We start from the raw sequence: 26,967 nt of genomic DNA on the forward strand, positions 1-26,967 counted from the left end.
TTATATATACATATAATATGTGTAACTGAATCATTTTGCTGTACATCAGAAATGAACAGAACATGGGAAATCAACTGTATATCAATTAAAACAACCAGCCATAACAGATTATGGCTGATTATCCCATGTAATGTTAATTTGATGATTACTTTCTAGCCAACACATTTTTTTAGAAATAACTTCAGAATTACAAAGTGTAAAACTACAACAATGCAAGGGACATATACTCTTTATTCAGATTCATTTCATCCCCATTTTTTTCTTATTCTTGCTCTTTTGCTCATTCTGCCTTTTTAACAGCTGAGAAAATTAAGCAAGAAGGTGATGTTTTTGTTCAGTGTCAAGATATAAGCCAACTCATTCCACTGCTGCCACTTACCATCTTCTGGAGCATGCTTGTATTCTTTGTCTTCCATTACTTCATAGTCAAACCCAAGAAGATCAATGGGGATGGTGTGTTTCCTGGCATAGTTTTGCTGGGCACCAGTCAGGAAAGCTTGTGTGAAGAAGAAGCCAGAAAGCCAGAAGACTGGAGGAGGCCCGACCTCGTACCATTGCTGTGGTATCAAAGCACAAGTGTCCAGACGCTAGAGCCTTTCAACTTTGAATACAACGTTGCTTAATAAAATTTGCCCCAAACACTCCCCCTGTTATTTTCTAGTAAACTAATAAGCTAACACTTGGAGTAATAAAAAGCCATACTCTCAAAGTTTGAAAAACAGCCAGCATGTTCAGCATGTGTTCTGGCGTCAATTTCATATCCATTGCACCAGCTTGTGCAATGATATGAATGCATATACAAATGACTGTTTTATACATGCCCAGTGATTGTTTTGGGCTTCCCAGGCAGTGCTAGTGGTAAAGAATCCACCTGCTGATGCAGGAGATGTAAGAGACATAGGTTCGATTCCTGGGTCCAGAAGATCCCCTGGAGGAGGAAATGGCAACCCACCCCAGTATTCTTGCTGGGAGACTCCCATGGACAGAGGAGCCTGATGGGCTACAGTCCATTGGGTCACAGAGAGTCAGACATGACTGAGTGCAGCACAGTGATTCTTTCAGAAAAGTTCCCTACAATAGTGAGTGTCTAATATACATTGTTGCCTGCTAGATCATGTTTAGTTGAATAAAGGAAGATCTTCCTACAAGGTTTGATTAGATGATAATGTTTTTTCACTTTTTTCTTCTCTGGTTTATAGTACCCGGTAGAATATTCCTTTAGAAGTTTTCCCTTCTACTTCACTAAAATACAATGAATCTAATGTATGAAGACACTATATTGTACAACAAACTCCCAGAAGATACAGGGTAGTGAGAGCTTGAGATCTTTGTAAGTATCAAGATACCTGGGTAATTCTGTTCATATCATATAACAAGTAGTTGAGTATTGACTGACTAAGTGGTAAATTATAGAAGTCAGTCTGAAGAAGTGAATTTGAAGAACTTTCCCCTATAAGCATCCAAGGTAGAGTCTTCATTTTTCAAGAACAGTCTTAATTCTTTAGTACCAAGTCTAGTACTACAGAAGGCCTATATTATGGAAAGGGAGTTTAGTCAGTCCATCCCTGGAGAAATTTCCTCACAGGCAACTTTTGATGCATTATATATAGCACTTAGGAAATTAATACTTCTAACAAATAGAATTGTTAATAAGAACATAGTTAAGAACCAATATTGCCAGGTAATTAGGAGACAGGCTTCTGCCCACTCTACGTTTCCAAGACAATTGGCCCATTACTGACTTGGGCTGAAATAGCAATCTAGTGATTTCATGACCTGGAAGACTGCTGCACAAGGAAGAAATCATTTTCCTTACTAGTAGCTTGTCTGGCCTTGCAGGATGCTCCATTGTAGGGATCTCTTAAAGCTAAATAGTCAGTAGAAATATCAACACAGAGAGTCCCTTTTTCTCTTCAAATGTCATTGATTTGAATTTCTAATTTCACTGAACATGAACACCTCTCCTAAAGAAGCTTCCAGAGATTCTACTTCCAATATTTGTATTTTGACAATTTACTGCAACAGTTACATAAACTATATGTGATATTGAGTAGTGGTCATTTATGCTTGGGATACACATAAAAACTAGACAATAATGCTCATTATGGGCTTCTCTGGTGGTTCAGATGATAAAGAATCCACCTTCAATGCAGGAGACCCAGGTTTGATCCCTGAGTCGGGAAGATCCCCCAGGAACAGGAATGGCTACCCACTCTAGCATTCTTGCCTGGAGAATCCCATGGACAGAGGACCCTGGCAGACTACCGTACATGGGGTCGCAAATCCTAGTGAAGAAAATGAAATCAAAAGAAACCTAATGTATGAGCATTCGGACGAACTCACCTGCAAAAACTTTAGTCTTGCAAGGAAGTCATTCACATAGCTCCCAAGTGGTTTAAGGCTTGGGTATGATTTCCCCATCCACATTCCTGGGATCTTGACATTCAAAATACTGCTAACCACTTCCTCAAGATCTGTAGACATCACTACAAGCCCCTGAAACACATTTAACCATTGTTTGACATGACAGTATTCTAGCATTTGAATAATTTTATAATTAAACTTGTTTACAGTTATGATTAGTTAAGTATAGCAAAAAAAAAGGGAGAAAGAAAAGGTATTTTCTTTGACTCACAAGACATGGAATCTTTGAATTATTTCTTAGAAAAATATTAATTTTAATCTAATCAAATTTTAATGGAAAGTTTCTTTTATTGAAATATAAATAATACTGACATACAGTATTAGTTTTAGATGTATAACATAATGATTCAATATTTGTGTATATTGTGAATTGTTCACTACAATAAGCCTAGTTAACATTCATCATCATACATAGTTACATTTTTTTGTGTGATGAGAACTTTTAAGATCTACTCTCTTAACAACTTTCAAATACACAATACAGTATTATTGACTGTAGTCACTAAGCTGTACATTGTAACTCCAGGATATATTTTGTAACTGGAAGTTTGTACCTTTTGACTACCTTTACCCATTCGGCCCAGCTTGGAAGATCTTAATCAACACTTGGCTCCTCACTGCCTATTAAGTCACAGCCTAACTTTGACTTAGTTTATTTATCTATTAAATAGACAACTAACATACCTCTGTCCTGGCCTTCTTAAAAGGATAGTGATAACTATAAAATGAGCAAAATGATACAAAGTGCCTTGAAAGGTTGAATATCCTGGATTGCAACTGTGAAGTCTAATTGATTTTATCCCATTTTGAAATGTAAAATAGATCATTTTACTTCATTGCATAATGAAGACTTCCCTTTACCTTTACACTTTAGAATAAAATTGAAGATCCTAACAGATGGTAAAACTTTGAAGCCCTTGAAAATTCCTATGTGATCTTGCAACTGGGCCAGTTGCCATCATTTCTGTTTTCTCCATAGCTGACAGTATCATTCCAACTAACATATGGAGAAAATTTTAGAGTAAATTTAATGGATTAAACACCCACATTTCATTTTCCTCATTCTCCAAACCCTGAAACAACAGTAAAGGAATTTTTTTTTTGTCTTCTTTTTTTTTTATTTTTAAACTTTACAAATTGTATTAGTTTTGCCAAATATCGAAATGAATCCGCCACAGGTATACATGTGTTCCCCATCCTGAACCCTCCTCCCTCCTCCCTCCCCATACCATCCCTCTGGGCCGTCCCAGTGCACTAGCCCCAAGCATCCAGTATCGTGCATCGAACCTGGACTGGCGACTCGTTTCATACATGATATTATACATGTTTCAATGCCATTCTCCCAAATCTTCCCACCCTCTCCCTCTCCAACAGAGTCCATAAGACTGTTCTATACATCAGTGTCTCTTTTGCTGTCTCGTACACAGGGTTATTGTTAGCATCTTTCTAAATTCCATATATATGCGTTAGTATACTGTATTGGTGTTTTTCTTTCTGGCTTACTTCACTCTGTATAATAGGCTCCTTCTTAAAAGCACAAGCCTAGGAACTTTCCTTGTGGTCTAGAGGTTAAGACTCCATGCTTCCACTGCAGGGGGCACAGGTTTGATCCCTGGTGGGAAACTAAGATCCTGTATGCTGTGTGGTATGGCCAAATCCACCCCCTGAAAACAAAAAATACTACACCTCCAAAAACCCCCCATAAGCCTACAGGTGCAGGAAGAAGCAAAACAATACTGGGAGCTAGAAAGCATGGGACTGTTGGTAGCTGACTTAGTTGTCAGGAGAAACTCGATCCTAAACTGGTAGAGGGCAAAGCTGAGAATCAACTAGGATATTCCAAATATTTGGAAGTGATGGCCTTAGCTAGGGAGGAGAAGAAGGTGGTGCTAAAATGAAGATTGTTGAGATCTGCCTTAAAAAACAGACTCCTGGGTCTTTCCCCACAAAACTACACATCACCTACTTTGAATGAAACCTGGAAAGGAAAATGAAGAAACCCTTGGAGGGGAAGAATGCCAGCCAGGCTTAGTTGGTGTCAGAATTCCCATACCCAAACTGGGATTTAAGTGAATCCATGTATATCGGCTGCCGAGCTCCCTCGGGCCTCTTTCCCCTTTTATCTCCTAGAATGTGGAAAGCCAGGCCTTCATTTTGCAGGAAGGAAATAGGGAGAACCAGGTTAAGGAGAAACACAAGATACCAAATACTTAGCTAAATAGCCCTGCCAGGTCATACCACAGCTGGCCAGATAGACTCCTCTTTCAACAATAACTCATATCCAACCACTCTCCTGCACCTCCACTGCTCCTACAAGAAACCAACTCAGCTGGAAGACCTCTATCTTATAATTGGCTTCTGCCTATGTTCTGGTTTCCCTACAATCCATTCCGCTGAGGTCAGAGCAATCTTTAAAAATACAAAACAGGTCATTTCACTTTATTGCTTAAATTCCTCTGAAGGCCTCCCTTTGCCTCTACACTGTAGAATAGAATTGAAGATCCCAACCTTGGCCGACAAGGCCATCGCGAGCCTGTGCTTTCCTCTCTCTGTTCTACCATCTCCCTTGTGCTCACTCCACTTGAGCCAAGCCAGCCTTCCCCACGGTACCCCTCGGCCATGCCAGGCTGCTGCTCTCAGGGCCTTCCTGCTGGCTCAACCCGCTGCCCAGACATTCCATGGCCTGCCCCTCCCATCAGGCCTCTCTTCAGAATGGCCTGACTCCAAATGACTGCGTTTCCCACCTCTCACCCTCCACATCCTTATCCCATTTTATTTTTTTCCATAGAATTTACCATTGACTGCAAGTTTATTTGTTAATTGTTTGTCTCCCTCACTAAGGTAAGCTCAGTGAGGGCAGAAGCTTTGTTTTTCTTACCTCTTAATGCTTTCTGCCTTCTGAGCATGTATCTCATCCAGCAAATGACTGCTTTATGTACCATACTCTATATTCACTTACCCACTTATTAACTGCCAGCCCCAGAATTCCATACACATTTTAAGGGCAGGGATTTTCTTTCTATCCCAGAACCAAGAAAGGTGCTTTCACAGAATCTGTGCCCAATACATGCTGGCTGAGTAAATCAATGATTTGTTTATTTCAATGAATTTTTTCTTGGTGGACTTGCCCTTACCTTGATTGCTTTCTGGATGTTAATGCATGAGTCTCTTATGGTCTGCAGCAACTTATTGAACCGTCCCATTTCTTGAACAAGCACTGTGTTCATGCTCTGAGTGTAAGTGGTTGGGTATCTCCTCATTGCAGACTCAACGTCAAAGTTGTTTGGAAGTTTACCCAAGATGTCACCAGCAACCTCATCCACCACTTCATCCGATGATTTTGCACCAGCATCTGCTGAACGAGACTGGGAAGAGTTCAAACTATGAATCAGAAATGCTCACAAAGGTCTAAGAATTGCTGGATGGGAAAATTCCTAAGGTAAATTTTGTAAGAATGAGTACTACTTTGTTATTTTAGCTATGATTCTTCTCCACATAAGATTTATTGACGTGATGGTAACAGGCATGGGAATGAAGCTTCAGGAGGAAAACAACTGTTAGAAGGTTATGTACAATGTTCAATGGCAAAAGGAGGTCTGGAGGAAGCACTATGCTCTCTAGGAATAGAGGGAAGGGCAGATGCTGTGGACAGAGGGAGCAAAAGCATTCACCATGGTGGGGTGGTCAAGTGATGATGGGCATCAAAGCCCAGAAAGAGGAAATCTGGTTTTGCTATGAGAAAGCTTGCCAAAAATATATTTGCTAATAATAACTCTGGTGCCTACCGGTTGCCAAAAGCAGAGATATAGCTTTCTCCTTGAACCCAAGAGGGCAAAGAAAATAAGCTCTAATCTTCCAAGCAGTTGGAAGAGTTATAGAGATAAAGCAGACTTTAGTAATTCACACTGTAAGCAAGGAAGCGGAATTTCATTTCAACTTTTATTTCTTATGTTTATAGTGGCACCATATAAATGAATCTATATTTTCTGAGAAAACCTTTTAAATCCTCAAAATAAATGTGTGTGTGTGTGTGTGTGTGTGTGTGTGCATGGAGAGAGAATACGCACTATTAGAATATAAATGAATGCATCTCATATTTTTTCAGCCCCAGGAAATTGTGTTTAGTTTTATTTCAGATTTTATATTTTCTAGTTTCTATATTGGATCTATGCCATACATATTGACAATAACTTCTACTTAAGTTTCTAGGAAGATTTTTAATGGTACCCTAACACCTTCCTATAAAAATGTGCAATAAAAAATTAAACATCAATAACTATTATAGAAATGCACATTAACAATACAAAGAGGTTTCATTCCATACTGGTCAGAATGATCCTCATCAAAAAATCTACAAACAAAAAATACTGGAGACAGAATGTGGAGAAAAGGGAATCCTGCCACAGTATTGGTGGAAATATAACTTGGTTCAGTACCATGGAGAACAATATGGAGGTTCCTTAAAAAACTAAAAACAGAGCTGCCGTGTGATCAGCAATCCCACTCCTGTTCATATATCCAGAGTAACAATAACCCTGTGTACGAGACAGCAAAAGAGACACTGATGTATAGATCAGTCTTATGGACTCTGTGGGAGAGGGAGAGGGTGGGGAGATTTGGGAGAATAGCAGTGAAACATGTATAATATCATGTATGAAACGAGTCGCCAGTCCAGGCTCGATGCACGATACTGGATAATTGGGGCTGGTGCACTGGGACGATCCAGAGGGATGGTATGGGGAGGGAGGAGGGAGGAGGGTTCAGGATGGGGAACACAGGTATACCTGTGGCGGATTCATTTCGATATTTGGCAAAACGAATACAATATTGTAAAGTTTAAAAATAAAATAAAATTTTAAAAAAATTAAATGTTAGTATTAATTACAAGCTAGAAAAAAAAGGGGGGGGGGGACTATGCCAATATAGTAATCCTTTACCACAATCCTAAAGTACTAGGTTTACAACCAAATATATAAGACAAATTACAGATAACAAAGAAAGTAATGAATATTTGGTCAAAACTAGTGAAATACCTATTTCTGTTGCATTTGAAGAATGATATGCTGATTTCTATTTGTATTTTGATGTGCATACAATGTACTATAAACTCATTTAAAACATTTCTGTTTTCCAACAAGAGCTGCACCTCCACCAAACCCCCCAACCACCACCCCCCAAAATAAATCCTAGGCCTATAACCCTTCAAAAATGTAAGAAAAATATTTTAGTAACACACATTCCTATACCTATTTCTCACACACCAAAATCACACAGTTGGGGAGATACGTTTTAAAAGTAATATCCAACTGGTATTGAGAATTAAGAGCAAAAGGGTGTTATTTGTAATTATTTAACTTGGGTTCTTTTTTAATCGTCTTTTAAGAGTTTTCACAAATACCATTTGAAATCTTCTAACAGTTGTTTTCCTTTTATTAATCAAATAAAGATAAGTGGGATCCATTTTCAAGGAGACATCATGGAATTCAACCTTTCCATTTCTAGTTTAACAATATTTTAGGTTGAAACACTTTTCTTAGTCAAAAGCAAGTCAGGCAGTTCACCATAGGTAAGACAGCTCTGCAAAAGTAACATTCTCAACCTCACTAGCTCCTCTCACTTCAAAAGATATTTTATTTCAATACACAATGTGAAGGTCCTGTCCTCATGACCTTGCTCTGCTGTTTGGTCTATCTTGTTGCCTCTGAACTGTGGTAAACTCAATGTAGAATCACTGAACTCCTGCCTACCCATTACATTAATTTGTATTTGACAATTTGATTTGGAGAATATTGAAAGACGTTGTTTAATCACATACTAAGAAAATACCCCAAGTGTATTTAAACTTGTTTGTTTGATTCTGAGTCATTTTCTGTTGGAATAAGACCACTGCTTTATGTATTCTGTAATATGGCACAGTCCGTCAAGTTTAAAAAAAGCCAAAGACTCTATAACTCTCCTGTTGTCAGACTATTGCATACTACATGCACGAATGTTGCTAAAGATCTACGTATTCTTGTCTGTATATGACTTCATGCTCGAGCAATAACTGATCTTAGTGGTATTAACATATAAAAGGGACATTAAAATATGGTCTTTGTCCTTTCTGCCTTATTAGCAGATGTTATTTTACAACAGACCAGAGCCAGAAGTTCCATGAACTCTTCATCAATGATAGCACACTATTTCATTCTCCTAATCTGGTTCTTCACCATTTGAGCCACCAGAGAAGTCTGGTTCTTGGACTTACCTGGTATCTCAGATGGTAAAAAGTCTGCCTGCAGTGCAGAAGACCCGGGTTCAATCCCTGGGTTGGGAAGATCCCCTGGAGAAGGCAATGGCAACCCACTCCAGTATTACTGTTGGAAAATCCCATGGACGGAGGAACCTGGGAGGCTACAGTCCATGGGGTTGCAAAGAGTCAGACACAACTGAGCGACTTCATTTTCTTTCTTTCAACCCGGTTTTTTAACTTTCTTTCTTTCTTTCATTCCAGTTCTTAGTTCCCCTAGCATCTCTGGTTATCTGCCTTTGAGGTTTATTCCATTTTTAGAATCTAGAAAGAGTATCGCACAGCTTAGAACACAGATTCTGGAGCCAAACTAGTGGGACTCAGACTATTTGGTTCAGAGTCCTGGTTTCAAATTGTACTAGCTGACCTTGAGTTAACTACTTAATCTTTCTGTGTCTGTCTTTTCGCTGCAAAATGGGAATAATTAGCACCTTACCTCACAGGACTGTCGTAAGCATTACACTGTTATGCATAAACCATTTAGAACAGTGCTCCCATACAAGAAGCACTATAAAATAATTAACCATTATTATTACTTTGAGATTCCATAAAAATAAAAAAAGATTAGCTTGAAATCAGTTAGGGGAATAATTTACTTGATGAATAATCATCCTTAACTTACTAAAATTTTGTGTAATCATTAAGGGAACTCACCATTTGGACTAATTTGCTTTCAGAACTAAAACAAACAAGCATATCTTCTAACAGAAAACAATACAAGAGAAGATCTCTTAACAGACAAGTAAGATTAAACATCTTTCATTCAAATGAACTAACCTGTGCCATGGCATGCTGAATCCTGGTGCCTTAAGAGGTCGTTTTCTGATGTGCCCCTACATTTATGCTCTCACTAATAGAGTTGCATGTCTCAGAGGCAATAGTTCTCCTAAATCTTTTAATTCATTTCATACTTACTATTATATTTTAAATATTATATAATCTGATAAAATATTGATGTGAAAAAAACTATGCAAACTAGGTTAAATGTTCTGGAACATTGATAAAGATAAGCCATTAAAAACATTGCATTAGTAAGAGACTAGAAAATTAAATAGGGAGAATTCTAGATTAATTCTGGCATCAAACTGCTTCCAGGCACCTTTGAAAGTCTTCTTCCACTTTAAGAAATTTATAAAGGACATATTATATGTTCTGGGGCATGATTCAAGCCAAGAGAGGCAAAATGGAATTCCTAGCAGCAGAATGATATCAAAGAATACTCAGAGATAATGCTACTCAAAGAACTGCTGGCAGCAGAATGATACTCAAATATGCTTTCCAAATCAAAAGCCTGATGAAAACAAAGCTCACACATTCATTTACTCTATGTTTAAACTTATTTTTAAGGTACGTATTTTTTTTTTTCTCTTTTCCTGAAAATGGTTCTCCACTTGAACAGATGTAATTCTGTGCCTGGGCCTCTCCCGTGTGGGCTCATGCTGCTTGGGGACCATCCTTTCCAGCCTCAGAATCCAGCTGCTGCACAGATCACACACCTGTGTGAGAAGAATATTGTCGAACAGCAGTTGAGTTTCTGACTGATCTTTAGTGATATCAGCATTGGCATTCATCCCAAAGACTTCTGGAGCTGGGGTCAGAGGCAGTGTCTTTGTGTATTCAATGTAGCTGTTGTGCTGCAAAGATAAATAACAAGGAGCCAGGAGGTTAGAAATCAATTATCCTGTAGAACGTGCTCACTGAAAAGAGGTAATTTTCAGTACTCAGGTTATTGAGTGGATGAGCCTGTCAGACTGGACACTGAATGCTTTCATTTTCTTTCATCCAGGCCCAAAGCATTAAAAAAAAAGCGGGGCAGGGGAAGATATGGATACATTTAGAAAGAGGAAAAAAATGCCCCACTCAGTTGAAATGAATTTTTAAATGGAGAGAGGAATATCGTGGCTACTTCATTTAGAAATTTCTTCCACAGAAATCTTTCTGTGCTGCATTTGCTGATGACTGTTCTTAATTTACCACAGTAGTTTCTTTTTCAGCTTTACTCTGATTTTTCGATTTACTATTATGATAAATCCATTTAATTCAGAAAAGTAAAAATTATCTGAGATTTTATCATGAGATAACCACCATTAATATAAATCTTTTATACTCATGCACACGTATTTTATATTTACATAAACTTCCAACAAGATTCCATGAGTGTTGAAAGTGTTTGTTGCTCAGTCGTGTCTGACTCTTTGAGACCCTATGGACTGTAGTTTGCCATGCTCCTCTGTCCATGGATTTCTGTAGGCCAGAATACTGGAGTGGGTAGCCATTTCCTTCTCCAGGGGATCTTCCCAACCTAGGGATCCATACTTTTCTTTAGAGCACAGGAACTCTGCTCAATGCTATGTGGTACCCTGGAGGGGAGGGGAGTTTGGAGGAGAATGGATACATGTACATGTGTGACTGAGTCCCTTTATTGTCCACCTGAAACTATCACAACATTGTCAATCAGCCATACTCCAATATAAAATAAAAAGTTTAATAAAAAGATTTTTAAAAAAAGATTCCATACTTCTCTTGATGCTCATATGCGCTTAGTCGCTCAGTCATGTCCAACTCTTTGCAACCCCGTGGACTGGAGCCTGCCATGCTACTCTGTCCAAGGGGATTCTCTATGCAAGAATACTGGAGTGGGTTGTCATGCCCTCCTCCAGGGGAACTTCCCAACCCAGGGATCGAACTCAGGTCTCCCTCATTGCGGGCGGATTCTTTACCATCTGAGCCACCAGGGAAGATATGTATAATCAGGGAAGGATATGTATAATTATACACATTCATATATATACATATACAAATATATATACACATACACATACAGTGAGGTGGGGCAATTGGTCATTGATGATTTTTCAATATGGGGCTAATTACACAACCTGACTTTATCTTGCCATCTTCTTACTTTCCGATTCATCACTGGAAATCCTGTTACCATGACGCCCTGTGTTGACTTGCCCCACCCAATCTGTGACCTGGACTCTGGTACTGGTGTTTCTCTTCTCTCTCAGTGTCTGCCCTCAGCTAGAACTCTTCCAAGTGGATGTGGAGTCAAGGTATGCGCCTTTGTTGCCTGCGGCTATGTGTTTAACTTTCAATATGTGCCCTTTTGACTTCTGGGAATAAAATGAGAACCAATTTAATTATACTGGCAGTCCCCAGAAGTCTACTTGTGATAATCTGAAGGCAAATGCATCTGTTAGACAGGACTGGAAAAAATAGGAGCCGACAACCTTGGTCTTGTGAAGCAGATGTGATGCTCTGTCCCTTTCTACCTTTGGGATCTTGGGCAAGTCATTTAAGTTTAGTGAACTTACTTTCTTACTTGTAAAAGAGAAGGAATAATAGCATCAATGTTAATTTGATGCTCTAATGAGATAATTACATGTAACTGCTTTGTAAATAATTAAGCATGATCTACATATTAACTATTACGGTTAATACTATTTTGTAACTCCCTTCTCATGTGTATTTCCATTTTAATTGGGGCCAATGTCTTTTGACCCAAAGGACTGAATTCACAGTAAGAATTTCAGGTCACCGAGGAAGACATCCTTGGGTGAGGAACGTTTCTGATAGTCCTCACATTACAGCAAACAGGAAGCCACTAACTCCATCTTTGCATAGGGTTTGCTCTGTCCCTGTAAGATTGAAGGTCACACAATAGTTAACCAAAAAAAAAAAAAAAGGCCACTGGAAAAAAAATTCACCATTTTCTGTATCAGAGGAATTTCATGCTTTACGGCTTTCAGTTTTCTTGAAGAGCATATGTACTTACATCCCCAGAAGGAGGCGCAAAATAGATGCCACTGGAGTCGAATTTATAGTGCGGATTCTGAACTAATTCCGGGTTGAAGAATTTGTTTAGGATGCTGCGCAGAGTGCGCCGGTCCCAGTCGTCAGTCACGCGGCCGCCGTAATTGCACTCGCCGGTCATGTAGCGTAGGGCGTCGTAGGGCAGTTCCTATAGGAGAGCTCGAGTTGCTCAACCAGGCAAGACTTAGCAGTCCCACAACATACAAAACAGTGTTTCTTGTTTGCTCATGTTATTAAACAGTTTACAAAACATTTGCATCACTGCAGTTTCCCTTTATATGTTCACTTCCCAGCTAATTTGCTGTGATTTTCCCCAGGGTCTTTCTCTTTTTGTGGTCTGTCATTTTCAATCCGTCAGTACAAAGAAAAGAAATCCTCTATAACTTGTGATAAAGTGAAGTCGCTCAGTCGTGTCCGACTCTTTGCAACCCCACGGACTGTAGCCTACCAGGTTCCACCATCCATGGGATTTTCCAGGCAAGAGTACTGGACTGGGGTGCCATTTCCTTCTCCAGGAGATCTTCCGGACGAGGGATTGAATTCGGGTCTCCTACGTGGTAGGCTTGTAGGCAGACGCTTTACCGTCTGAGCCACCAGGGAAGATTCGTAACTTGTGAACTCACCTACTATTCGACCAGCATTAGTGGACCACCTACTATGTGCCTGATGCAAAATAAATTAGAACATAATCCCATCCTTGAAAATCCAGCACTGCTAAGTGACGTTCAAAACCAATCAAATCTGAGATAATCAGTTTTAATTTCCTTCACCACCTTTTTATACCTGTATATATTGATATTTTGGCAACTGGAATCATACTGTATGTACAATTTTGCATATAATTTTTCACCAAATCTCATTATATATTTTACTGTTCCTTAAAATAGTATATGAAAATATTATCTTAATGAAGTGAAGTCGCTCAGTAGTGTCCAACTCTTTGCGACCCCATGGACTGTAACCTACCAGGCTCCTCCATCCATGGGATTCTCCAGGTAAGAATACTGGAATGGGTTGCCATTTCCTTCTCCAGAGGATCTTCCTGACCCAGGGATCGAACCCAGGTCTCCCGCATTGCAGGCAGACGCTTTAACCTCTGAGCCACTGGGAAGTACTGTCTTAATAATCATATTCTAACATTAAAGACTTTAGTGGCTCCTAATTTTCTACTTTGTTAACTTATGTTTCACTAAATATACATTTCTTAAATTTTCTAATGATTCTTTAGTCTAGATTCCTAAAAAGGAAATTACAACATCAATGGAAAGGAATTTATAAAAAGCAATTGATTAATGTTATCAAACTACTTTCCTGAAAGACTAGTGTAGCAAGCTTAGCAAGTGTAGTTGCTAAAACAGTTCTAAAATCTTTGATAATTTGATTGCCCAAAGATAATACTATGTTCATTTGCATTTTCTAAAATACTAATAAAATTTACGATCTTTTAATTTCTAATAACATTTGTTCTCCTATGAAGTAGCCTCCTATCCATTTTTTCAATTAAAGTTTAAATAGTTTTATTTTATTTGTATAAACTCTTCTATAAATTGACCATCAAATTTGTAGAGATATTTTTTCCTGTTACTTTGCTTTCTTATTGTATTCACTAATATACATAATTTCTAAATGTTTATGAATGCAAATAAACTGATTTTTCATATTGCAATTTTATTTAGCTTAACCATAAATACTTACATGTGTTGTGCTTAGTTGCTCAGTCATGTCCAACTCTTTGTGCCCCCAGGCTTCTCTGTCCATGGGGATTTCCGGGCAAGAATACTGGAGTGGGTTGCCATGCCCTCCTCCAAGGGATCTTCCTGACAGAGGTCTCCTGCACTGCAGGCAGATTCTTTACCAGATGAGCTAACAGGGAAGCCTAAATACTTACATACCCACCAGAAATATAAAGAATTCTCTCTCACTGCTCACAATAAAACTGTTATCATTTAGATAAAATGATAATTAAGCAATAAAATTGTTTTTAATTTTTAAATTAATTTTTGAGATATAATTGACATATAACATATTTGTTTCAGGTATGCCACATAATGATTTGGTATTTGTATGTACTGTGACATGGTAACAACAAGCTCATTTAACATTCATCATCACAGTTACAAAAATTTTTTTGTGTTGAGAACTTTTAAGATCTGTTTTCTTTAGCCACTTTCAAATATGCAGTATAGTTTAACAATAGTCACCATACTGTACGCTACATATCTTAATTTTATTTTTGATACTGACATTTGAGAAATATTTATTTGCCACTTGTATTTCTTATTGTTAAATAATCCACTTTTTTCTTTTGTTTTCCTCACATAAATGAGTATCTTTGTTCTTATTATTAAAAGTTCTATAAAGATATAGAATCAGTTTGTTATACAAATTTTAGATATTTTCTCCAAGTCGTCTTGTCTTTTGTTTTTATGATGTTTAATTGTTTATGGCTTTTTATTATAGCGATGTTTTTAAATGTTTGCTACTAAAATATAGAAAATTTTTACTTTAGGATATTTTCCTATCGCTTTTTTTTGTTGTTGTTCTACACATCTTCCTGCAGTTATCTGCTAAAGGTTTAAGTGTATACATCGTACATCCCAGTGATCCACTTTGAGGAATCCTTTCAACAGAAAAAAATAGCTTTTGGAAAGAATAGGTGGTACTAATTACACAGGAAGAATTTACTGAATTCAGGGTTGGGAATTTTGAGACTAGTTCTCTGGTAGAACTGGAAGGGAAGGTAGTGAATTTAGGAGAACACCTCAGGACCAAGACCTGGTCGAGAAACAAGCAGAACCAGGAGGGAGAAGCCGGCATGGTGATGAGGGGAGTTTGCAGATGCAGGCACTGCTTGGGTTTGCCTTGCTGATAGGTCATAAAACTATGGTAAAAAAAAAAAAAAAAAAAAAAAAACTCCTGCACAAATTAAATAGTTAGTATGTGAGGATGAGTTGGCCCCTGGGAGTGCTTTGTGAGGCAGACATAAAATGATATCTGGAGAGGGAAGAATTTGATTTACGTATAAAGGGTTAAACCTGCCAACATTCCCCTGAGAACTGATGGGTAAACTGGTGTTTATCTCAGCTGCTTCATCACAACAGGGCCAATCAATCAAACCCAGGAATGTGTTCTCTTAGAGGCCCAGGTCCATCGTCTGGGGTTGTAGAAATAGCAGCTCTATGCTGGGACTGCTTCCCTGCTTCATTGTAAAAAGAGGGTTGAGACCATGGACTGGGAGAGAGTGTAGAATCAGGCAATGAGTATGCAAGGTTATATTAATATATGAAGTTACTCATTTTAACTCTGCTTATTATTGAATAGTGGAGGGCTTCCCTCATAGCTCAGTTGGTAAAGAATCTTTCTGCAATACAGAAGACCCAGGTTCAATTCCTAGGTTGGGAAGATCCCCTGGAGAAGGAAATGGCAACCCACTCCAATATTCTTGCCTGGAGAATCCCATGGACTGAGGAGCCTGGCGGGCTACTGCTCATGGGGTCACAAGAGTCAGACACGACTTAGCGACTAAACCATCACCACCATTACTGAATAGTAAGAAATAAAAAGGAAATAAAATCCTGATAGTCAAAAAGGAGAAGCTGTGTATGCAGCCATTGAGACAAAGATCTCTACTATGACTGTCCACAACATATGTGAGTAAGAACAGCAAGCTGAAAATGATATGCAAATACGATTATGTTTTCGAGGAAAATTTGTGCATATACTATACATATGTATATATGTTAACTATTTGTGCACAAGAAGTCTGGACAGGGCTTACTGTGAAACTGGTTGCTTTGGGGTGAAGTTAGTGTGACAGTGAGGGGTGGGACTTTTATTCACACACAGTCACACACACACAATGACATACACACACCTCTGGGAATTACCCATCAGCCAGGTACATTATATATACCTACTTGCATTTTCTTCTTTTATAATTTTTCCTATTCACTTAAAAAAATTAATATATATATATATAAAGAATTCATACAGCTCAATAACAAAACCCAAATGATCTGATTAAAGGATGGGCAGAGGATCTGAATAGATATTTTTCCAAAGAAGACATACAGGTGGCCAACAGGCACATGGAAAGATACTCAGCATCACTAATCACCAGGAAAATGCAAATCAAAATCACAATGAGATGTTCTTTCGCATCGGTCAGAATGGTTATTATCAAAAGACAAGAAATAATACATATGTTGGTGGGAATGTAAATTGGTGCAGCCATTGTGGAAAACAGTATGGAGGTTCCTCAAAAAATGTTTTGAAATAGAACCACCATATGACTCAGTAATTCCACTTCTGGGTATTTATTCCAAGAAAATGAAAGCACTAATTTGAAAGGCTATATACACCCCTATGTCTATTGCAGCATTATGTAAATAGCCAAGACATGGAAGCAATGTAAGTGTTCATTGATGGATGAATGGGTAAAGGAGATGTGGACTAGATGTGAATACACAATGGAATACTACTCAGCCATAAAAAGAATGCAGTCTTGCCATTTGTGACAAAATGAATGGGTCTTGAGGGTATTAAGTGAAATAAGTGAGATGAGACAAATACTGTATGATTTCACTTAAATGTAGACTCGTAAAAAAAATGAACAAAACAAAACTTACAGATACAGAGAATAGATGGATGACTACCATGGGGCAAGGGGTTGCGGGGAAGGCAAAATGAGTAAAAAAGACTAAGACACACATTCCAGTTATAATTCAGGGGATCTACGTACGGCATCGTGACATTAGTAATATCATATTACAAATTTGATAGTTGCTAAGAAAGTAAATCTTAAAAGTTTTCATCACAAGAAAAAATTTTTTTTAGTTCTATGGTGACAGATAACCAGAAGTATTGTGGCAGTCATTTTGCAATATATACAAATGTTGAATCATGTTGTATACCTGAAACTAATAGAATATTGCGGGTAAATTGCACTTCAATACAAAGAACAAAATTTTGATTGCTGAAGAAGAATCACATTAGATTCAATATCAAAGGGAACTGTGAATCACATTCCTCAAAAAAAAAAAAAAAAATCTCTGTATCTCTTGGTGGGTTATATGAGATGAGTGCATAGCAGTTTTGTCCGGTTTGTTCTATGATTACTCTGTTGGAGGAATGGGAAGTGCTGCTCAATTGTCATTTAACAGCAGGAATCCGGTCAGTCAGTCCTGTATGTCAGTGAGAGAGTCCCTGTAGCATTTGCTATGACAGACAATCCCTGATATTCCTTATTTACTCAGCGTGCTCTCTCCCCTTTTCTTCTGGCTGCTCTGTCTGCACTTTCCATTTCTCCTGTCCTCTCTCCTACTACTGACACTGGATGCTCACCAGCAGTCAGGCTTTAGTTCATTTTTACTCTACCCGGCCTTTCTTTTAAATCTCAGGTGTTCTCAGGCTTCTCCCTACACATTAACAACTTACAGCTTTCTATTTGTGCTTTCTTTTCCTGGGCTTTATATCTATATGCCAAAAGCCTATCAAATACCATGGTTATCAACCTAGATATCTCAGATGTATAAAATGTACAAGACTAAATTATTTATCCACTCAACCATCCCCATTTCACTAACCCATCTACTATACAACTATTAATTCCTGGTACTATTTCCTGTCTGGATAAATAAGTGGATGGACCACCAACTGAGACCTAAAACATGACTTTAAGAGACTTCTTCCTAACCCTTTACCATTTAATATCTAGGTCATTTCAATCCTTGTCCCTACATATCTATTATATCTCTTCCACATTTCCCATCCTAGTCCAAATGATTTAGTTTAAACTCTCAGCATCTCTTGCATGGGTTATTGTGATGGTCTTCTGTATTAGTTCCCTAGGTCTCCCAATAGACGGCTTAAAACAAGAGAAATTCATTGCCTGATAGTGCTGGAGGCTAAAAGTTTGAAATCAAGGTGTTGGCAGGGCCACACTCCCTCCAAAACTTCTAAGAGGATCCTTTCTTGCCTCTTCCAGCTTCTGTAGCCCCAGGTGTTCCTTAGTTTGTCACTGCATAATTCTAATCTCTGCCTCTGGCTATCTTTTCTGTGTACGCAAATGTCCCGCTATGAATCATACACACACACACACACACACACACACACATACATAATACACACACAATATTTTAAAATTTCATATTACTAATTATCTTTCATGCCCACGTTCATTCTCAAAAGTGTTAACAGTTTTTTGACAATAGTTTATTTGGTCACTCTAGCTTTTTAAACTTCTGAACACAAACAAGGAGGTAAGAACTCACTGGATGTGATCAGGGAAGGTTTATTTACGATATCAGTCATATTCTATTAAGGATCCACCCTACTCCAGTATGACCTCATCTTAGCTTACTTGATAATATCTGCAACAACTCCATTCCTAAATAAGCTCACAGTCCGAGGTACCATGGATTACAACTTCAACATATCTTTTGGCATAGGGGACACAATTCAACTCACATCACCCAAAACTAGCCTGTCATCTAAGTCCACTCTGTTGCTACAGTGGTCCTTCTAAAATGCAAATGCTCTCCTAAGAGGAGACCAATAACAATATAATAATTCCCAATCAGTTAGCATGGCATACAAGGATGCTCCAAATCACTTCAGTTCAGTTCAGTCGCTCAGCCGTGTCCGACTCTCTGTGATCCCATGAATCGCAGCACGCCAGGCCTCCCTGTCCAACACCAACTCCCGGAGTTCACCCAAACTCATGTCCATCGAGTCAGTGATGCCATCCAGCCATCTCATCCTCTGTTGTCCCCTTCTCCTCCTGCCCCCAGTCCCTCCCAGCATCAGAGTCTTTTCTAATAACTCTTCGCATGAGGTGGCCAAAGTACTGGAGTTTCAGCTTTAGCATCATTCCTTCCAAAGAACACCTAGGGCTGATCTCCTTCAGAATGGACTGGTTGGATTTCCTTGTAGTCCAAGGGACTCTCAAGAGTCTTCTCCAACACCACAGTTCAAAAGCATCAATTCTTCAGCTCTCAGCTTTCTACACAGTCCAACTCTCACATCCATACATGACTACTGGAAAAACCATAGCCTTGACTAGACGGACCTTTGTTGGCAAAGTAATGTCTCTGCTTTTGAATATGCTATCTAGGTTGGTCAAAACTTTCCTTCCAAGGAGTAAGCGTCTTTTAATTTCATGGCTGCAATCACCATCTACTGTGATTTTGGAGCCCAGAAAAATAAAGTCTGACACTGTTTCCACTGTTTCCCCATCTATTTCCCATGAAGTGATGGGACCAGATGCCATGATCTTAGTTTTCTGGATGTTGAGCTTTAAGCCAACTTTTCACTCTCCACTTTCACTTTCATCAAGAGGCTTTTTAGTTCCTCTTCACTTTCTGCCATAAGGGTGGTGTCATCTGCATATCTGAGATGATGGACATTTCTCCTGGCAGTCTTGATTCCAGCTTGTGTTTCTTCCAGTCCAGCGTTTCTCATGATGTACTCTGCATGTAAATTAAATAAGCAGGGTGACAATATACAGCCTTGACATACTCCTTTTCCTATTTGGAACCAGTCTGTTGTTCCATGTCCAGTTGTAACTGTTGCAAATCACTTATCCTTCACCAAACCTTTTCACCTATTTGTACTTTTTTAAACCTTTTTATTGCTGCTTCTTTATATCATCTACCTGAAAACCTTCTATTCATTGACTCCTAAGCAACTCCTCGTCTCTGGAACCTTCCCTGATCACATCCATTGAGTTGTTTACCTCCTTGTTTGTGTTCAGATGCTTAAAAAGCTAGGGTGACCAAATAAACTATTGTCAAAAAATTTTAACACTTTGAGAATGAACGTGGGCACTAAAGATGATTAGTAATATGGAATTTAAAAGTAGTGTGTGTGTGAGTAAATCTATTTTCATACTGGCAGACCTGTAAGTGGTTCTATTCAAACACTGCTTTTAAAATTATAAAGAAACTGAAGACAATCATTATAAAATTTCTGCTTCATATGGTCTCATAGATTTTTAATTTTTAAAGTAAAACTGTCTATAATGTTTTTCAAAGTTTCATTTTATGGTTACTTAATTTTAAATTGTTGACACTTTTAATTGACTCCACTATAGGTTTATAATATTTTAAATTAGAATATACTCTACAGATTTTTGAACAAATTGCTAAAGGAGCTCCTCGTTCTTTCTGTTTGTATTGAAAACTCTATTTTACCTCAGATACTTCCACATGCACTATATCATTATACTTTTTGCCTCCATTCTTAGTATAATTTTAAAATAAATATTATTATAAGAAAGAAGTTCATCAAACCTATGCTTCTTTTGAATGCTTCACCAAATTTTAATGCTGCAAAATCAAAGGCCTTCTCAACTTATTTCATTTCAGTATAGAATACAAATTTGTCCACAGAAACACAGAAGACCAGATAAAATGTTCATTTTAGTTTAGATATGTTATTTGAACTCTTGTTATTTATCTTGCTCGATTTTTCCTTTGCTTTATAGAAAAAGAATTAGTGACTTCCTGTTCATAAACCTTTTTTAAAAAATAATCACAATTCACTAAAAGTTTCAAAAACTAAAGTGTTTTTTTGATACACTTTTGATTGATTTAAAGATTTCCAGATAATTCTGAACAAAAGTCGTGTAAGACACTTAGACTGACTTACCCAAACAGTTTTTTATTTTTAATTCAAACATTAAAATCCAACTGATAAGTAGCAAAGAGAGAAAAAGCGTGTGTGCACATGCCTGTGACAGAGAGAGAACAAGAGAGACAGACAGAGAGAAGAGACAGAGCAGGGAGAGCAAGGGGGCAAAATGTGGTTGATATGACAACATGATGCTGTGGGCTTCTTCCCAGGATCTATACCTCACGTTAACACCACTGGCTTAAGTAGTTTGTCTCATCTGGGACAAATGGCCCAAACCCTAGAAAAATAGTATTATGACATTTCCCTCAAAATAAAGCCATGAACAGAGGGAAATCAGTCTTTTTTTTTTTTTTTTTCTATTTTGGAGACTGGCTGATGTATGGTCTTCCCAAACCCTTTACAAAATACGTACAGTATTTTCAAATTGCCATAGGTGTTTATGTATCAAAATAAATGATAAAATACATATTGTTAATAGATAAACTAACATCCTAACTACCTACTAGGGCATTTATAATATCCTATTACAACAAAATCCTATTTAAAGAAACTTTGGGAAACTATCCTGCTATTCATTATTTTCCCCCTCACGGAAAAATCCTCTTGTTCATTTGTTTAAACAAAAATAAACTGCACAGGAACAATTTTAAATTCCAAAGAGACAGCAACTTTGTTTTAAGGCTGCAGTAGCTGATACAGCTTCTCATTGCTACCTAGGTCCCACCTCCCCTGTGGACCACTGCGATACATTCAGAACCCTGTTAGCTAATGCATATCCTGCTATTCATTCTATAAAAGGAGAAATTAATCAGACATCCCTGCTCACTGTACAAACACTCTGTGATAAAGTGCACAACAGGTAATGTCCTTGCTGTAACTGTTATAGTACCTCATACTGATTCAGGAACATGTGCAGCTGCTGTACGCTGATTCTGAGATCAGTCTCGTTGAACTCATAAGGAATATTCCACCCCAGGGGGCCAAACTTCCGTCTCTCTTGTACCAAAGCATGAAAGAAACAGAGGCCATATAGTAGTTTCTTGAATTCCTCCTGTAATGAGAAGAAATGGTATAGCATCATTCTTTCTTCCCCAACATTGCATTATGCTTATCATACTTTAAAACCAAAGTAATTACTTTTGCTTATAAATATATCCATGTCAAAGTGAAACTAAAACAGAATTAACTTTTTCACTGGCTATTTAGGCAAAAATATGCTCATTTGTATACATGCTCAGTTGACACACACAGCTTCCACGTACACCAGGTTTCAGAAAGTATAGTGAGCTTGTCTAATTCAATGTTACCTTATATATGTGTGTGTGTGTGTGTGAAGTCACTCAGTCGTGTCTGACTCTTTGCAACCCCATGGACTGTAGCCCACCAGGCTCCTCTGTCCATAGGATTCTCCAGGCAAGAATACTGGAGTGGGTTGCCATTTCCTTCTCCAGATATATGATTATATATATGATTTTGGAGGATTTCAACTTAAGCACTGCGAGGCAAAAGCTATGAATTCCAATGTTTGTTCCCAGATCACCATGGAGAAATTTCAAAGGAGATAGTTCAAATCAATAGAGAAACTCTATAAGCACTTTTGGATAGAAGTTTTGGGAGCCTCACAGTGTTTATGTTACTCCAGAAGTCCTATGTGCACACGTGTGTGCATGTTCAGTCGCTTCAGTCATGTCCAACCCTATGTACTATAGCCCTCCATGCTCCTCTGTCCATGGGATTCTCCAGGTAAGAATATTGGAGTGGGTTGCCATGCCCTCCTCCAGGGGATCTTCCCGACCCAGGGACTGAACCTGCATCTCCTGTGTCTTCTCCATTGGCAGGTGGATTATTTACCCCCTGAGCCACCTGAGAAGCCCATAACAGTTCTAGAGTCACTGTCAAACAAAAATTCAGTGTTGATTCAGAAATCAGAATGTACAATGCAATATGTTAATTATTTGTACCCTTCACAAGGATATAAGAATGGTCAAACTAGAGCCTGAGAAAGGATTTGTGAAGAGATTTCCTTGGAAAGTGCAGCTGCTGTACTGGGAGTCCCCTTGTCCTTATATCCAGGAAGAGGAGAAGAGTATGTTTGGTCCAAGCTACCAGGAAAGAATTCATGGGGCCACTCAGAGAGCTGATACATGCACCCTGCATCTGGGATAGAGTGCTGCTGCTGCTGTTAAGTCGCTTCAGTCGTGTCTGACTCTGTGCGACCCCATGGATGGCAGCCGATGAGGCTCCCCTGTCCCTGGGATTCTCCAGGCAAGAACACTGGAGTGGGTTGCCACTTCTTTCTCCAATGCATGAAAGTAAAAAGTGAAAGTGAAGACACTCAGTCATATCCAACTCTTAGCGACCCCATGGACTGCAGCCTACCAGGCTCCTCTGTCCATGGGATTTTCCAGGCAAGAGTACTGGAGTGGGGTGCCATTGCCTTCTCCATGGGATAGAGTGGAAAAATGCAAAATTCATGCCTAGGAGTATGGAGCAGCCTATGGCCTTGGACTGTGGACTTTGGTGCAGAAATCAGTAGCTCTCCTTCACATGATGGGCCAATCTGGAGTGAATCCCAAGGAGCAGACAGGGAGCTGGACTAGGAATGTCAGCCAGTGGTCATTTCAGTGCTTTTCTTCTCAAGGGGACTTATGTCATGGGGCAAGGAAATCCCAACAGTAAGAGCTGGTATCAAGCAAAGGCTGGAGAATCAAAGGCTGAGAGGAGACAGTCAGATGAAGGGGAGGTGCTGCCGAGGTGATGGAGTCACAGAGAAGTCAAGCAGCAAAGGGAGCCAAGGAAGAACCCCTGAGAGAACTCACAAGGCAGAAACAGTCAGCTTCAAATCCCAGCCAAGTCAAAAGGGCTCCAGGCACATGAAAAGATGTTCAACATTGCTAATTATTAGAGAAATGTAAATCAAAACCACAATGCAGTATTATCACCTCACACCAGTCAGAATGGCTATCAAGTAACAACAAGTAACAAACGCTGGAGAAAGTGAGGAAAAAAGGGAACCCTCGTACACTGTTGGTAGGAATGTAAATTGGTAGAGCCACTATGGAAAACAGTACGGAGGTTCCTTCAAAAATTAAAAATAGAACTACCATATGATCTGGCAATTCCATTTATGGGTATATATCTGAAAGAAAAAGAAAATTTTAATTCAAAATGATATAATACGTGCACTCTTTTTACAATAGGGTTCATGGCAGCCCTATTTACAACAGCCAAGACATGGAAACAACCTAGGCTTCCATCAACATATAATTGGCTTAAGAAGATATGATGTATACATATACACAATGGAGTATCACTCAGCCATGAACAGAATGGAATATTGACATTTGCAGCAACATGGATGAAATTAGAAAATATTTTACTTAGTGAAAAAAGTCAGATAGAGAAAAACAAATACAGTATGATATCACTTATATATGGAATCTAAAAAATAAAACAAATAGATCTATCTACAAAACAGAAACAGACTCACAGACACAGAAAACAAACTAATGGTTACCAAAGAAAAGAGGAAGGAGTATGGGATCAACAAACTAGTAAACATAAAATAAACATAAATCTCCCTGGTGGCTCAGATAATAAAGAACCTGGTTGCAATGCAGAAGACCCAGGTGTGACCCCTGGGGGAGATCCCCTGGAGAAGGAAATACAACCCACTTCAGTATCCTTGCCTGGAAATTCCATGGACAGAGGAGCCTGGTGGGCTACAGTCCATGGGGTCACAAAGAGTCAGATATGGCTGAGTGACTAACACTTTCACTTTCAAACATGAAATAAACAACATGGATTTACTATATAGCACTTAGGAATTATATTCATTATAATAACCTACAATGGAATATAACCTGAAAAAAACTTAATCATTTTGCTGTATACCTGAAACTAGCACAGTATTATAAATAAACTACACTTCAACAAAAAAAGAGAAAGATGCCAACTCTATCCTTTTTCCCCTACGGTATGAAGCCTCACCAGGCTCAAGGTGAGATACTAGAGAGTAGAAACCTGTTTTTAATAAAAGTTGAAATATCAATTAATATATCATGTTGTACCTTCTGACTTCTGATTCAAGACTGGCTCTGCAGTTTAAAATGACTCTAGGTCATTTAATTACCTGACACTAATCAGGAAAGCCAGGAGACTGCCCAAAGTTTTAAACAAGGGCAGGGTGAAGGTTGCCCCCGTGGAATAAAATTGAAAGGGAAAGTGTGAGATGAGCAGAAAGGAGCATAAGTTTAACCACAGAGTGGGGAGAAGCAAAGTTAAACATGCTGTGCTGATTCTGCAACTCTTCTGGATATATTAGAGAACTGAGCAAATCAATAAATGTGTTGAGGTAGGAGCCAGGCTTCTTACCATTGAAGAAGGGACATGTGAATATGGAATGAAGAAAAGCTGAAAAGAACCCAGGGTAGAGCAACAGAAATTGGAGGTATTGGTAGGAACTTGTTACTTCTAAAACATGTATATGAATGTCTGTGTGTGCACGGGGTTGTCTGTATGCACTATATGTGTGTATGTAGATTTGCATACACATATTGTGATTACATGTATATGTTTCAAAGTTCTCTCTAAAAGGATAAGAACTACAAATGCTACATGTCTAACACCCAAATCTTGGTCTCTGATACCATTCCCCATGAAACAGGAACCAGCGCTCTTCAGAAAAATGGCTGGTTCCAAGACTGGGGTACAGATCAGCCTGGAGCAACTTATAACAGAAAGAGAAATAATAGTAATAAACAACGGGACCTATAACAAGGACAAAAGCAGCTCTTGCTGACCAATTCTGGACAAAACTTGAGCAAAAACCTTAGGAATAGTAATGAATTACTAACCACTGGAGAAGATGTAAAGAATTTATGAGTTCACACCTATAAAAGATAAATAGATGAGATAGAAGGGAGGGCTGCTGCTGATAATAGCATGTCAAGTGTCAAATGCAGAGGGAGTTCTGGAGTTGGAATCACCAGAGGAAATAAGTGGGTCCAGCAAGAATTATCACTGACTACTAAATCTGGGTCCCAGGTAGATTTTGATGAGGAAGAGGATATTTTCATGATCCAAAGTGTCTTCTCACAGATTATTCGTTGCAAGGGACAAAGCAGTTATTATAGAGTGAAGAAATCAGACCACACTTCGTCTGGGGGATCAAAATTAGTATCATTAGTGAGAGATAAATGGGCATTGCATGCCTCCTAGTACAAGCCTCTGAGGACATGACTTCACCCCAGTCGCACTGGGGCTCGGAACTTGTAACCTAAAACTAATCTCAAGGAGTGAGACATGTTCTATTAAAAATAGTCCAGGGAGATGAATTCTTCAGAAATGTCAGGGCCATCAAAGACAAAGGAAGGCTGAGGTAACGGTCCAGATTAAAGGAGACAAAAAAGCCATGGCAACTAACTGTGATCCTAACTCTGAATCAATCCCCCGGTAAATCAGGGAAAATGTTCTAAAGGACATTACTTCATCAACTGACAAATTTGGGACACAAACACAAATTTGGGTAGATTAGATACAATAGTGTATCCCTGCTAAAATAACACTACAATAATAACTGTAATAGGATAAGGTAATATCTCTATTCTTAAGAAATAAGAAGACTGAAATATTTATCTAGGAATAAAGGGCAGTGACATATCTAACTTTCCTGCAGATGGTACATGTTAACAGGAAGCAAATATAAGTAAAGGGCACAGGGCTGTTCTTTATATTACTTTTATATTTGCAACTTTTCTGTGAGTTTAAAATTATTTCCAAATGAAAAACTAAAATATATGAAC

General features: G+C 38.5%; 1 protein-coding gene across 4 annotated transcripts in view; it reads right to left on the minus strand.

Moving 5' to 3' along the window:
* DNAH7 (dynein axonemal heavy chain 7) overlaps positions 1 to 26,967 on the minus strand; it is a 257,550-nt gene that overhangs the window by 8,049 nt on the left and 222,534 nt on the right. For 2 of the 4 annotated variants that reach the window (XM_025001611.2, NM_001143874.1), the window contains 6 exons: positions 22,053 to 22,214; positions 12,492 to 12,677; positions 10,210 to 10,347; positions 5,559 to 5,789; positions 2,344 to 2,496; positions 380 to 557 (listed from right to left, as the gene is read on the minus strand). In XM_025001611.2, the coding sequence (XP_024857379.1) occupies positions 380 to 557; positions 2,344 to 2,496; positions 5,559 to 5,789; positions 10,210 to 10,347; positions 12,492 to 12,677; positions 22,053 to 22,214 (1,048 nt within the window). The other 2 variants (XM_059874486.1, XM_025001623.2) reach the window with 2 other exon arrangements.

Source organism: Bos taurus, chromosome 2, assembly GCF_002263795.3.
Source record: "Bos taurus isolate L1 Dominette 01449 registration number 42190680 breed Hereford chromosome 2, ARS-UCD2.0, whole genome shotgun sequence".
Lineage (NCBI taxonomy): Eukaryota > Metazoa > Chordata > Mammalia > Artiodactyla > Bovidae > Bos > Bos taurus.